A 13,559-nucleotide genomic window follows, 5' to 3' on the forward strand; every position below is an offset into this window, starting at 1 on the left:
TTTCCTTATTTGAAAAGTCTCTGGGAACTTTTAGGTACATTTGAGGCTGCCTGGTCAATAGCTCTCCCCTCATTATTTTCTTTGAAAGGGCAGGTGATAGAATACCAAAGCCAACATATATAATTAAAAATAAAAGGCCCATTCCTTTTTAGATTAAAAACTAAACTTGGGTAAGTAATCTTCTAAATAGGTAGTTCCAACCTAGAGGTACCAGAGCTTGGGATATTGCCAGGATTTAAAAAGGATCAGTGTTAGGCCGGGCGCGGTGGCTCACGCCTGTAATCCCAGCACTGTGGGAGGCCGAGGCGGGTGGATCACGAGGTCAAGAGATCGAGACCATCCTGGTCAACATGGTGAAACCCCGTCTCTACTAAAACTACAAAAAATTAGCTGGGCATGGTGGCGCGTGCCTGTAATCCCAGCTGCTCAGGAGGCTGAGGCAGGAGAATTGCCTGAACCCAGGAGGCGGAGGTTGCGGTGAGCCGAGATTGCGCCATTGCACTCCAGCCTGGGTAACATGAGTGAAACTCTGTCTCAAAAAAAAAAAAAAAAAAAAAGATCAGTGTTGTATCTATCTGCTGCTGCCTAAGCTAGTTGTTTTTTCGCACTGTGAGGTACAGCTTTTCTAGTCCGCAGTTTAATTTATGCATTTTCAGCATATAAACATTCAGGCTGGGTTTTAACATTTACACCCTGTGTCTTTTACAAATGACAGGTACCACACTACTGAGAATGTCTCATTAAAATGAGCATATTGTATCCTTAGGAGAAATGTTGGTGTCTAAAACCTAGATCTGACCACTTTCATGCTCAGAGTCTTTTGAGGGGTGTTTAGATTTTTTTTTTAAACGAAGAATGATGTTCCCTGAATGAGTGAGTCTTGTAGTATTTTGAGCTTTCAATGCTAAATTCTTACTGAGACACCAATGATAGTTGGATTTTTAAATTATCTCATTAGCACCTCATAGCAACCTGTGAAACTGCTAGAGCAGATACGAGAATCTTCACCTTACAGATGGGAAAGTGACCAGTCAGTGGTAGAGCTGGAATTCAGTCAACTTTTCCAGCTTTTAAAACCCATGCTCTATTTTAAATTAGACCCCCAAGATTGATGTACCTTGATGCTTTTTGTTCCCAAACTGTCTTCCCATTGTGTGTTCTAAGGAATATGCTCATTTAAACCTCTGGCTGTTTCCTCTAAGAGCAGCTCAAAATAATTTCAATGTAACGTTAACAAAAGTATTCTTTGGGAACTGTTAGGTAAGTTCTACTTGAGAAAGTTCTTTGTCATTTTGTTTGGCTTTTACTGTTGTTTGGACAGGGGAAATTAATTTTATAAAATTAACTACTTACTGCATAGTAGTCAGTGGAAAAGGGGACAGTATGCAGAAAAGAGCTTCAACTTCAGATACTAAGTAACAATTCTTATTCTGTAGCTGTCATCCGTTATGAAAATTCAATCTTCCAAGCATGGCACATCTCTCTCAGGGCCAGAAATGGATTTCAAACCATCCTGTTGTATCTTTTTTATTTTTTATTTTATTTTTTTAAAGACGGGGTTTCACCATGTTGATCAGGCTGGTCTTGAACTCCCAACCTCAGGTGATCCACCTGCCTTCGCCTCCAAAGTGCTTGGATTACAGGCGTGAGCCACCGCGCCCGGCCCATCCTATTATATCTTTTCCTCAGAGAAGGAACTGCTGCTTCTCTCTCTCGCTACCTAGAAACCAGCAGGCTCCATGATGGCTATTTATAATTTATTTATAAAAATATTTTACCAGTGATGTCTCGAGTGAGAGATGATAGCAGCTACACAAAGCAGTTTATTTTTAGAGACTGGGTTTCACTGTTAGCCAGGATGGTGTTGATCTCCTGACCTCGTGATCCCCCTCCTTGCCCTCCCAAAGTGCTGGGATTACAGGCATGAGCCACGGCGCCTGGCCCACAAAGCAGTTTACAGCATGCAGTGTTTCAGTGCCTCTGAGGGGGAGCGACAGCTTGTGCTCTCAGATGGCCCTCAGTCCTTCCCCTGGTCATCTTTTTGTCCTAGACTGTGGCCTAACTGCTCACAAGGGTTCAGCGGCATGCAGACAGCCTTTAATTTTCTTAAAAGAGGCATTGTTGGGTAGAAAGGCTGGCTTGTAGGCCGGGCGCGGTGGCTCAAGCCTGTAATCCCAGCACTTTGGGAGGCCGAGGCGGGTGGATCACGAGGTCAAGAGATCGAGACCATCCTGGTCAACATGGTGAAACCCCGTCTCTACTAAAAATACAAAAAATCAGCTGGGCATGGTGGCGCGTGCCTGTAATCCCAGCTACTCAGGAGGCTGAGGCAGGAGAATTGCCTGAACCCAGGAGGCGGAGGTTGCGGTGAGCCGAGATTGCGCCATTGCACTCCAGCCTGGGTAACAAGAGAGAAACTCCGTCTCAAAAAAAAAAAAAAAAAAAAAAAAAAAAAAGAAAGGCTGGCTTGTATTTAAACTGCCCTTTTTGTAAATGCCAGACTTTCTCATCAGTATTTGAGAGCAAATTTTGTTTTCAACACTTACTGAATCTGATCAGATCACAGACAGCACCATCCATATTGCTCAATGCTGACAAAGCATCTTTCATTTTCTCCACGTCATAACGTTCTGAAGCTTCAGTTACTGATGGAACTATTTTTGCAACTACACATCCTTCTTATAGTTCTTGCTTTTCTTTCAAGCAGGCCACAGGGCCCGTGGCAAGATGATTTCCTGGAGGAGAAGTAGTCTGAGACTTAGAAATGCAATTTGTGTAACTGACCCTGGTTTTTCCCTCCTTTAGGAATCTGATTCTTCGTCTTCCTCCTCTTCCTCTTCTGTCACATGACTCTTTGTGCTCAACTCCAGTGTCGTTTGGTTGATTGATGCTTCATTGTCTACATGCACCAACATCTGTATTAACCAAGGGCATCACAGATTAGTAGGAAGGATGCTGGCCTCTAAACAGCAAATTCTTAAAAATGTTTTAAAATCAAATCTCAATGGCCTATCTATCCCCAGTACTTATGACTAAGAGGTATGGTCACCTTCCTTTGCTACCCCCACCTCCATTACCAAAATGGGGCAAAAGTAAATACCTCAGATTTACTAGAATGTTACCTCATTTACAAACATCATATTACAGAAAAGTCCATAAGAATTGTGCCAACTTACATATGCTGCTGTATCATGGTTTCAAATGTCTTAACATAAAATCTGCGAGAACTTTAAATATTGTATACTTAGAAATATGATTTTGCTGAACTCACAGGTTTGACTTAAAAAAAACGATTTTGCTGGCCGGGTGCGGTGGCTCACACCTGTCATCACAGCACTTTGGGAGGCTGAGGCAGGCAGATCACATGGTCAGGAGATGGAGACCATCCTGGTCAACATGGTGAAACCCCATCTCTACTAAAAATACAAACATTAGCTAGGTGTGGTGGCGTGTACCTGTAATCCCAGTTATTTGGGAGGCTGTGGCAGGAGAATCGCTTGAACCTGTGAGTCCAAGGTTACAGTGAGCCGAAGATTGCACCACTGCACTTCAGCACTCTAGCCTGGCGACAGTGAGACTCCGTCTCAAAAACAAAAATAAGATTTTGCTGACTGACTTGAAGGCATCTGGTAGGAGATGGGTATGATAGGACTGGAACTCATCTTTTAGCACGGTGCTTTGTAACTGAAGCGACACTCTTGAATCCCAAGGTTACTTATTTACAAAAGAGCAAGAGTTTTGACATATCCCTACAAAAAATCCACACTTTCCCTGGGTTCATCTGAGTAACCAGATAGAATGGATGAGGAGGATGGAGGTAGAACATTAATGACTACTTAATAAATTAGAGTATAACCTGCTGGTAGGAAGGTGGGTAATGTATAGTTGCTACCTTATTAAGACAGAAAATTCTTACCAGCACTTCCCAGAGCCCTTTGGGCTAAGTAATGTGATTTACATCAGTTCTTCACCACCCAAGCAGCATAGGGGCATTGCATTCCCTCCTAGGCCTGCACTTGATTACACTTACATCACGTGACTGTTCAGGTACAGTTTGAGAAGACAGTATCTCATCTCCTCTTCTAGAACTGATCATTGATTGGAGGGCTAATTCTTCAACCTAGAAAAGAAGAGTTGAGGTCACTTTCCTATTTCACTGGGCTACCGATGTGGGTAAACTGCTGGGCATACCATAAAAGATTTGCATCGAGAGGGAATGAAAACTCTCTCTGTTGCTCTAGAGGGAAAGTTGCAGAGTAGGCGCTTAGATTTTCTCTCTTTTAGAGATGAGCGAAGAAGGACTCCAGCCCCTTTCCCCTGGGCTGAACAGGTGTTCTGGCTGAGCCATGGCTTCCACTTCCCTAGACCTAGCAACTCAGAAAAGTGCAAGTGTGTCAATAAAACAGACAAGTATCATCAGAGCGATTCCCTGGACCTGAGCCTGTTATTCAGTAATGAGATGTGGAGGAAAGAACAGAAAACAGAGGCGTATCCTGAAGCATAAGGAAATCTGGACTTTGGAGGCAGTCCTCAATACACTCATCAGGTACTGTATTGTGGCAATATAGAGACACAAATAAGTGGAGGGCATTATAATATCCCTAAGGAAAAATGCTATGATTGTGATATGTCACAGGTGTATAATACTTTTCAGTTTACAAAGGGCTTTGGCAATCTTAACCTCATGTGGACTTAAAGTTTCTGAAAAAAGGGGCCGGTGTGGTGGCTCATGCCTGTAATCCCAGCACTTTGGGAGGCCTAGGCGGATGGATCACCTGAGGTCAGGAGTGGGAGATCAGCCTGGCCAACATGGTGAAACCCGTTTGTACTACATACAAAAAATTAGCTGGGCCTGGTGGTGGACACCCGTAAGCCCAGCTACTCGGGTGGCTGAGGCAGGAGAATCGCTTGAACCTGGGAGGCGGAGGTTGCAGTGAGCCGAGATCACGCCATTGCACTCCAGCCTGGGTGACAAGAGTGAAAAACTGTCTCAAAAAAAAAAAAAAAAAAAAAATGGTTCTGAAAAAGGAAGCTGAGCGGGGATTAGCATGATCACCTCCCAGGGACCTTTTGGCCTAGGCTGGAGTGCAGTGGCACAATCTCAGATGTCCGCAGCGTTGACTCCTGGGCTCAGGTCATCCTCTCACCTGTTTCCCCCGTAGCTGGGCTACAGGCGCGCACCAACACGCTCAGCTAATTTTAATTTTTTTTGGTAAGGCTGGCCGCGGTGGCTTACGCCTGTAATCTCGGCACTTTGGAAGGCTGATTCCTAGAGCTCAGGAGTTTGAGAGCAGCCTGGGCAACATGGCGAAACCCTGTCTCTACTAAAAATTAGCCGGGCGTGGTGATGCACGCCTGTAATGCCGGCAGCAACTTGGAAAGGTGAAGCAGGAGACTCGCCTGAGCCCAGAAGGCGGAGGTTGCCCGACTCCTCCTCAAGGCCATGGCGTCAGTAACAAGAGCTACTGGGAGCCGGGCGCGGTGGCTCAGGCCTGTAATCCCAGCACTTTGGGAGGCCGAGGCGGGTGGATCACGAGGTCAAGAGATCGAGACCATCCTGGTCAACATGGTGAAACCCCGTCTCTACCAAAACTACAAAAAAATTAGCTGGGCATGGTGGTGCGTGCCTGTAGTCCCAGCTACTCAGGAGGCTGAGGCAGGAGAATTGCCTGAACCCAGGAGGCGGAGGTTGCGGCGAGCCGAGATCGCGCCATTATTGCACTCCAGCCTGGGTGACGAGAGTGAAACTCCGTCTAAAAAAAAAAAAAAAAAAAAAAAAAGAGCTACTGGGAGCTGCAGACATTGGGACAAGCCTCTCCTCCCAGGGCCTCCGTCTTCCTTGGTAGCATGGGAGGATCTGGGAGTCCCTCCTAGCTTTGCAAAACTAGAGCCATTCCAAGCGCCAAGACAAACTAGAAAACAGCAGTTCGGAAGGAAGGGGTCGGTGGGCCCAGGGGTCCAGGCGAGCCTTCGGGCGCCCTTCCCCAGCGTGCTGTCTGAGGGCCATCGGCATTTACGGGAGGAATCAGGTAGGGCTGGACTTGCCAAACACAGATCCCTGGGCCTCAGCCTAGACCTGCGGGGTCAAGATTCTCGGAGGTGGGGCCTAACGGGCGCACAGCAAACTCCCCAGAGTTTGTCAACCCGTACATGGGCGCCACCACGGCTGGTGGGTAGGGGAGAACTGGCCGCAGGAGGGCACCGCAGAAGCCCGGGTCGGGGGGAAATGGTTAGCTCGGGCGGAGCGGAGGACAGTCGGGAGGGGCCACGGGCTCACCTTGAGGCGGTTCAGCTGGTCGTGCAGGGCCGCCTTCAACCGCAGCAGCGTCTCCTCCTCTTTCCGCAGTTCCTGAAGCCGGCTCAGCATGTTTCCTGCTCACACCGCCGGCCTCCGCGCTGCCGTAGGCCCGGCGCTCGGTGATGACGCCATCGTCGCCGACTCCCGGAAGCCGAGCGGAGAGACGGGGCTGCCGGCCATGCCGGGAAGGGCGAAGGGTGCGCCCCCTTCCGGCGCTCGCTGCGGCTTGGCCACTCCCAGGCGACGAGCTGCAGGTAGGTGTCCAATGTCGATACCCTCTAATCCGATAGGCCACTTCCGCGTCAAGTGGTCAAACACCGTTTCAAATGACCTGGTGTGTGGCACTTCCAATATGGTGTTCCAACAAGTGGCTGTCTTAACCCAAAAAAACCCTGCAGATTTGAAGGCAGGCACATGAACCCTACTGTGCTAAAAGAGGCCCCGCAGGGTAGGATTCCCAGGGGACTTTAAAGGGTAAGGCTTCACCAAATAGAGAACTGAAAAGCAGGAAAATAAAGCCGTGGTAAGAAATTGCGATGAGAAATGGCACCTTTATGTGCTTAAGAACTGGGATTTGGCCATGGAAATGGGGAGGGTTACAGATCACCTTGACTGTGAACTTTGAGACTGGCAGAGGGAGGCTACTTAACAATCCAGACGCAAAACAAGGTTTTGACACAGGACAAAAAGCTTAATTCTAGGGTAATAACTGCAGTTTAGCTTTATGAGTAAAAAGAGCCCCTTGTATCTGAGGAGGCATTTCATAGTTATTTGACAATTTTTTTGCTCTATCGGCCATGCTGAAGTGCAACGGTGTGATCTGCGGCCGCCACCACCTGTGCCTCCTGCCTCAGCCACCAGAGTAGCTGGGATCACAGGTGTGCACCACCATGCCTGACGATTTTTTTGTTATTTTTAGTAGAGACAGGGTTTCAGCATGTTGGGCAGGCTGGTCAATTCCTGACGTCGTGATCCACCCGGCTCAGCCTCCCAAAGCATTGGGCTTACAGGTGTGAGCCACCGTGCTTCATGGGTATTTCTTTTGGACAGTTAACATATTCACCAAGACACATAAGCAGTCCTGAAAAATGCTTCTGGTACTTTTGAGACGGTCTTTGTTGCCAAAGCTAGAATGCAATGCCGCAATCTTAGCTCACTGCAACCTCCACCTCCCAGGTTGTGATTCTCCTGCCTCAACCTCCCAAATAGCTGAGATTACAGGTGTGTTTTATATTTTTAGAAAATGAGAATTGATCATTTGTCCAGGCTGCTTTTGAACTCATGGCCTCAAGTGATCCGCCTGCCTCAGGGTCCCAAAGTGCTGAGATTACAGGCATGAGCCAGTGTGACCTTCTGGCACTTTTTCAAACCACAGGTAAAAATAATATTCAAGCAATTCTATTGTCATAACTGGTTTAAAAAGACACTTTTAAGAGGTGATCAATTTCACTCCACTACCAAAAAAACTGTGTTCTCCAATTGTGCCCTCTTGTGGTGAAAGTGTTAAATGTTTACAGAATTTACCTATTTTCCACTTGGTGGGAGCTAAACAGCCTCTGTGCATTTCTGACCAAGTCCTGTTAAACCTATTTTTCGAGCCACATTTAGAAAATTAAGAGTTTTTGATCATTCCCCTTCCATTCAACTCCATGGACTTAGTATAAATCCATGCCCCATTTTATAAGACTATATAAAATGGAACAATCTAAATTATTGCCAATAAAATGTCTTTAAAAAATTCTAACCAAGCTTTACAGAACACACCAACAAGCTGTGTTTCTCTGCCTGTTTGATCAGGTCTTTATTCAAAAGAAGCTGTCCAAAATAATTTGACCTTTATGGAATAATCAAATTCAAGAGTTTATGCAGCAGGCTTCTTTTCCTCTGTAGTGGGTTTCTTTTCTGCTGGCTTCTTTTCCAGGGCTGGTTTCTTGGTAGCTGCTGCCTTTTTTCCTACTGGAGGCTTCTTCTGCTTCTTAACACCAACAGCAGCCTTCTTTCCTTTCTTACCTACTACAACAGGCTTCTTGCCTGCAACTCCCTTCTCATCTGATTTGGCTTCTAGTGCTGCTGCTGCCGCAGCTGCCTTATCCACCCGGAGCTTGTGCTGCAACATATTAGGTCGAAAACAGTGAGAACCAAATCTTTCTAAGAACTTCATGTATCAGTTAAAAAAAAAAATCACTCACATTCCTGGCCTGGCGAAGAATGGTATTCCGGCGCATGGTCTTTGCATATGGGTTTAGCTTCAACATGATTCTCAGGTTTTTCAGTGGGTTCTTCTTTAGGACTCTGCGATGAATCTTCTTGCTATAAAAAGGCAGATACTGTATCAACACATTATATCAATTACATTATACACACACAAATTTTTGAAATAACCACTTGCATAGGGTTGGGGCAAGAATCACACTCTAATTAATCACTTTACCGTGGTGCTCGAAGGGCTCTTTGGATCTCTGGGCTTTTCAAGATTCTGCTGAGATCCGTATTGATCATCTTGTGCATGGGGAGACTGAGAGAGAAGATCGACACGTATGTGTAAAAGTAATTGACCGAAGAACATGAAGCTCAACTGCAGCTTTATTTTTAACCACTTGTGCTCTCCAAAATATCTAAGACACTATCGCTTCTCATAAACATGGACCAGGCTGGGTACCATGGCTCACGCTGTAATCCCAGCACTTTGATGCTGACACAGGTGATCGCCTGAGGTCAAGAGTTCAAGACCAGCCTGGCAAGCGTGGCCAAACCTCCATCTCTACTAAAAACACAAAAATTAGCTGGACATGGTGGCACATGCCTATATAATCCCAGCTTCTCCAGAGGCTGAGGCAGGAGAATCAATGGCTGCAGTAAGCAAAAATCACACCACTGTACTCCAGCCTGGGCAAGACCGAGTGAGACTCTATTTCAAAAACAAAAAACATGGACCAGACGAGCCCTCTTTTAGCAGACTGTGTCTACATGTAAGGGGAAATGGAAACAAAATTCATCATTTAGAAAACATGTAAGCCAATTTTGAATGTTAATATCCACAATATAAACATGTATTTAGTAATATGAAAGATACTTACTTGTAGTTACTCTTGAGGGAAGCAGCTTTACGCCAAGTGCCATACAATTCATCTAACTTCCGGAAAGCACTTTCGGTCCAAATGCAGAAACGTCCCACATGCCCACCAGGAGCAAGCTTCAAAATGTTCAGTTTGCTTACATTAAGCAGAGTAATTCCTTTTAAAGGTAAAGAAAAATTAGGGAGGCTGTATTTTAACAGAAGAAACACAAATCATTTGTATGGCTTAGGACTACAAAAGGTGCCTGGTGAGTCATTCATTATGAAGTTTCAACCAATGCTGCAAATCTTTCAGCCACAAATCAGAACTTCCATAAAATCATGTTTCAGAAACACGGACCATAAAGTGGAATCTCATCATAACAAAAGCTGAGTAGACTTGCATAGTATAGCTAATCAATACATGTAAGCAGTTTAATTACCAGGGATGTTTCTGAAGGCCTTGATGATACCATTATCCTCATTGTAGATGATGCAGGGGCCTCTGCGCTGGATACGGCGACGGTTTCTCATTTTGCCCTTGCCAGCTCTCATTCGCTGAGAGGCATAGACCTACAAAGTGACCAGTTGTAGTATTTTGATTAATATACAACTTCTGCAATAAGCCTTCAGTTCTAATAAAATTCCATTTTACAGATGATTAAATTAGGGCACAATAACTTGCCAAGGTCACACAGAGTCATGAATGGCAGTTAGGATTCAAACACAAGTAATCGGGCTCTGAGGTGCTTGCTCTCTCAAACATTAAGGCTTACCTATACTGCCCTTCACTTATCTTCTGTAATTCAAAGTAACAAACTGAACAAGGAGTAGTATACAGTAAATGTGCTCATTAAACAGACCTTTTTGATATCATTCCAGGCTTTAAGTTTCTTAAGAAGCAAAACAGCCTCCTTGGTCTTCTTGTACCCTTCAACTTTATCTTCGACTACCAAAGGAAGTTCAGGAACTTCCTCAATACGATGACCTAACAAAAACCAATTTGATGCTTACTAGGTTATCCTAAAACTTTCAGAAAAAAAATAAATAAAAATCAAGAAACATTTTATATAACTTATAAAAGCACAATGGTATTCAATTTGCCAAGTCAGAATTTCCACAAATATCATGTGTTTCAGAAACACGGACCAATTAAGTGGAATCTCATCATTTTGACAGTTAAATAAAAATGTGGTGGGAAACACAATGGGCATTTAAGGAGGAAGTTTTCTAATATACCAAACCACTACTTGAAGAGTTCCCAGTTACACTAGTGTTCGTTGATGAATTGTCAGATTTAAGTAGTCAGATGTATTATTTTGTAAAGGATTAAAATTTAATCAGACACTTTAGAATGAAAAGAATTTACACAGGCAATTCTAACAAAGGTTCATGTGACAGAAAAGTGGAGCATTCTGCACTACTCTGATACAAAATATTTTTGATTAAATCTTTTAAAACTTATATGTAATAGGTGTATTTCTGGAGAACATTTGATAACTGAATGCACTCATGTGTCAAGATCAAATCAGTGTAACTGGGATATCCATTAGCTAAAAGATTTCACATTAAAAACTTTCAAATTATTCTCTTTTAGCCATCTCAAAATAGGTTACTATGAATTAAAAAAAAAAAAATCACACTAACGATCAAACACTAGGTGCCTTATTTCTTCAACCTCTCTTATGATACAAAGCATTACAAACCTTTAGACATGACCAGCGCTGGTAAGGCTGAGGCAGCCAGGGCAGAACAGATGGCATATCGTTTTTGGGTTGTGTTCACTCTACGATGCCAACGGCGCCAGGTTTTGGTTGGTGCAAACATTCGGCCTCCACGACACATCTATTTTTCCAGTCAAGAACCACATTTCTCAAACTTTAGTAATTAAAAAAGGTTATTTCTTGCTCAGTAAGAATTTTCGTCAACCTTCTGTACCAGCTTACTGACAGCAGGCAACTGTCGCCGAGAACAGAGTAAGACGCAAATTACGACATCATGGCAAGCAAAATAACCACATATAAATGAAGCCCCTTCTCTTTAAGAAATGTACTGTTTTTACATTAGACCCAGTCTGCTAAATTCCATCAGAGCCTACCAGTCTCAGGTGGTGAAATAAAGGATACGTTTCCAAAAGCACCCTGGCCAGAGCGGTGGGTCCCACCACCACGAACTCTGGGAATTCGAGCCACAGCTCTGCCAGTGCCCCAAGACTCCGCACTAGTCTGATGACCTGAAATTGGGGAGAGAGAAAAATTTTAGCTGCTTCATCATACATACCAACCTATGACTATTATACAAGGTAGCAAACAGCATCAGAACATCCAAGAAAATCATCTGGTTCAGAAACACGGACCAATGAAGTGGAATTTCATCACTACTGTAAAGCAGTCCCTAAAATATCTGCAGAAGGTACAAATCCATACCTGCTAATTCACTGACAGCATAAGGCTGTCTGTTGTTTTTGCGCAAGTTGGTGTGAACAAAGTTCACAATATCTGGTCGAATAGGAGCCTTGAATACAGCAGGCAAAGTGACATTTTTGCCAGATGACTCCCCCTTTTCGGAGTACACCGATATCAGCGGGCGAGCACACGCCTAAAGAAAAAGGAAGGAATTATTTTCATTGACAAGTAATGTTAGAAACTCTTCTCATATGCCAACACTGCCATGAAATACTCAATTGCAAAAGAGATTGGAATGGTGGGCAAACAAGCTCAAACCAAAGTAGCCATAAATGACTAACATACCGATAACAGTTTTATTAACTTCAGTAAATTATCTTATACACAAAGAACCATCAGAATCTCAAGTTCTACTGCACAATTTTATTTTCAAAGACAAGCCTTATAAAGCACAATGGCTAAATCAAAACCGTATTGCAAGGTTTTAAGATCCTGTTTAATGCCAATTAATCAGCAAATCCCATCCATCCGGGCTTCAGCTCATCCCAACTTCCATCCCTGTCCCACTCACCTTGACCCTCTTCTGAACACATGTTCCAAAGCTCACCAGTAAAACACTGGTGATACCACTTTTTGTTGAAACCTCTCCCAAAGACTTCCCACCTGTGAGTAAAATCAAAATCCTGAGGCAGACCTACACAATCTTCTCTACCTCTAATCGCATCTCCCATACTCTCTTCCAGATGTTATCTTCGGTCTCAGGACCACCCCACTCTTGCCTCAGAATTTCCAGGTGTTCGCCCGTTCTAACGCTATAGCTAGGAAACATCTTACTGAATGTTTAAAAAAAAAAAAATTTCCAGGTGTTCACTCTAAAGCTCCTCTTTGTACAATTTCCTCACATCCTTCAGGCCACTTTAAGCTTTCTCTGATCACTCTGTTTAAAGCCAAACCACTCCAATTCCCTCTGTCTATGTCTCTTACTGCCACTGAAGAGTACTCTATGTTAGTCCAACTGAGCTACGATCCCCGTCAGAATAGTGTTTGCCCTACGGCACACAACACTACATATATACGGACTATTTGTGCAAAAGCAGTACACATGTAACACTGGTCATATTAAGAGTTGGATAAGGATTCGAAGATTTAGATGACACCGAACGATTTTTAAGCGAAGCGAACCAGAAGGCTTTTTAATAGAGATGATTCCTAAGCTAGGCAGAGACGAGCATCAAGAAAAAAAGGCTAAATAACCAACTTTTCTAAGACTAAGCCCCACTGCTACTGAGAACGACCCAGTGCCTTCCAATACTGCCTCCAGGCGCGTCCTGTGCTGGGAAGCCCACGTTGCGTTTAAGATGGCTGCCGTAAGGCCGCACGCCCCAGTTCCACACCAGAAATAGACGCCTTTGGTCTCCATCTCCTTCTCCTCGCTCTATCTCCTAGAGACTCTATGCTTCGAACCCCGAATCCTTCCTTACTGGCCCCAAGATCCGGGGTGAGGACAGCCAAGAAGATTTCCACTCACCATGGCGGAGAGAGGAGACAGCCACGCTCCTCTCGGCCCGGCAGCTGCCACAGGAAAAGGAAGTTCTCATTACTCCCTGTGTATATGTAACCTTCCTCATGACCGCCCCACCCTGCCCCGCTTTAGAACCAACATGGATACACAAAATATTTCTCTACCACACTACAAAAATAAAAACTAGCATGTTATTTCTTTATTTGTGGGAAATTGCGATATCTATTTTCTTCCAAAGCTAATCATGGTTAGTAGAAAATAGGGACTCCTTTCCGCGGA

General features: G+C 44.3%; 2 protein-coding genes and 4 non-coding genes across 7 annotated transcripts; all 6 read right to left on the reverse strand.

Annotated features, from left to right (window-relative positions):
• Positions 1-621: 621 nt before the first annotated feature.
• On the reverse strand, positions 622-6,446 carry SNAPC5 (small nuclear RNA activating complex polypeptide 5). Its single transcript, XM_032251053.1, has 4 exons — positions 6,278-6,446; positions 4,031-4,120; positions 2,464-2,915; positions 622-2,138 (listed from the first exon to the last, which is right to left on the reverse strand). Exons 1-3 carry the CDS (start codon positions 6,365-6,367, stop codon positions 2,802-2,804), a joined length of 294 nt encoding a protein of 97 aa, XP_032106944.1. The 5' UTR covers positions 6,368-6,446; the 3' UTR covers positions 622-2,138; positions 2,464-2,801.
• Positions 6,447-7,730: 1,284 nt separating this feature from the next.
• On the reverse strand, positions 7,731-13,401 carry RPL4 (ribosomal protein L4). Of its 2 annotated transcripts, XM_032251048.1 has the most exons (11): positions 13,287-13,401; positions 12,330-12,421; positions 11,780-11,951; positions 11,480-11,586; positions 11,060-11,198; positions 10,217-10,341; positions 9,797-9,926; positions 9,376-9,532; positions 8,730-8,813; positions 8,488-8,608; positions 7,731-8,405 (listed from the first exon to the last, which is right to left on the reverse strand). In XM_032251048.1, the coding sequence occupies exons 1-11, from the start codon at positions 13,384-13,386 to the stop codon at positions 8,160-8,162; spliced, it is 1,473 nt and encodes a 490-aa protein (XP_032106939.1). In that variant the 5' UTR covers positions 13,387-13,401; the 3' UTR covers positions 7,731-8,159. The 2 variants fall into 2 exon arrangements, with proteins under 2 accessions (XP_032106939.1, XP_032106941.1); XM_032251050.1 differs by lacking the exon at positions 12,330-12,421 and having other exon boundaries at positions 8,073-8,405; positions 13,287-13,382.
• LOC116532192 lies at positions 9,673-9,740 on the reverse strand. Its single transcript, XR_004260754.1, has one exon. It is a non-coding gene; the product is annotated as a small nucleolar RNA SNORD18 (small nucleolar RNA).
• Positions 10,458-10,529, reverse strand: LOC116532191. Its single transcript, XR_004260753.1, has one exon. It is a non-coding gene; the product is annotated as a small nucleolar RNA SNORD18 (small nucleolar RNA).
• Positions 11,259-11,357, reverse strand: LOC116532194. The gene has a single exon (XR_004260756.1). It is a non-coding gene; the product is annotated as a small nucleolar RNA SNORD16 (small nucleolar RNA).
• Positions 11,665-11,736, reverse strand: LOC116532193. Its single transcript, XR_004260755.1, has one exon. It is a non-coding gene; the product is annotated as a small nucleolar RNA SNORD18 (small nucleolar RNA).
• Positions 13,402-13,559: the final 158 nt, after the last annotated feature.

Source organism: Sapajus apella, unplaced genomic scaffold, assembly GCF_009761245.1.
Source record: "Sapajus apella isolate SASKATOON/1434 unplaced genomic scaffold, GSC_monkey_1.0 scaffold74, whole genome shotgun sequence".
NCBI classification, from domain to species: domain Eukaryota; kingdom Metazoa; phylum Chordata; class Mammalia; order Primates; family Cebidae; genus Sapajus; species Sapajus apella.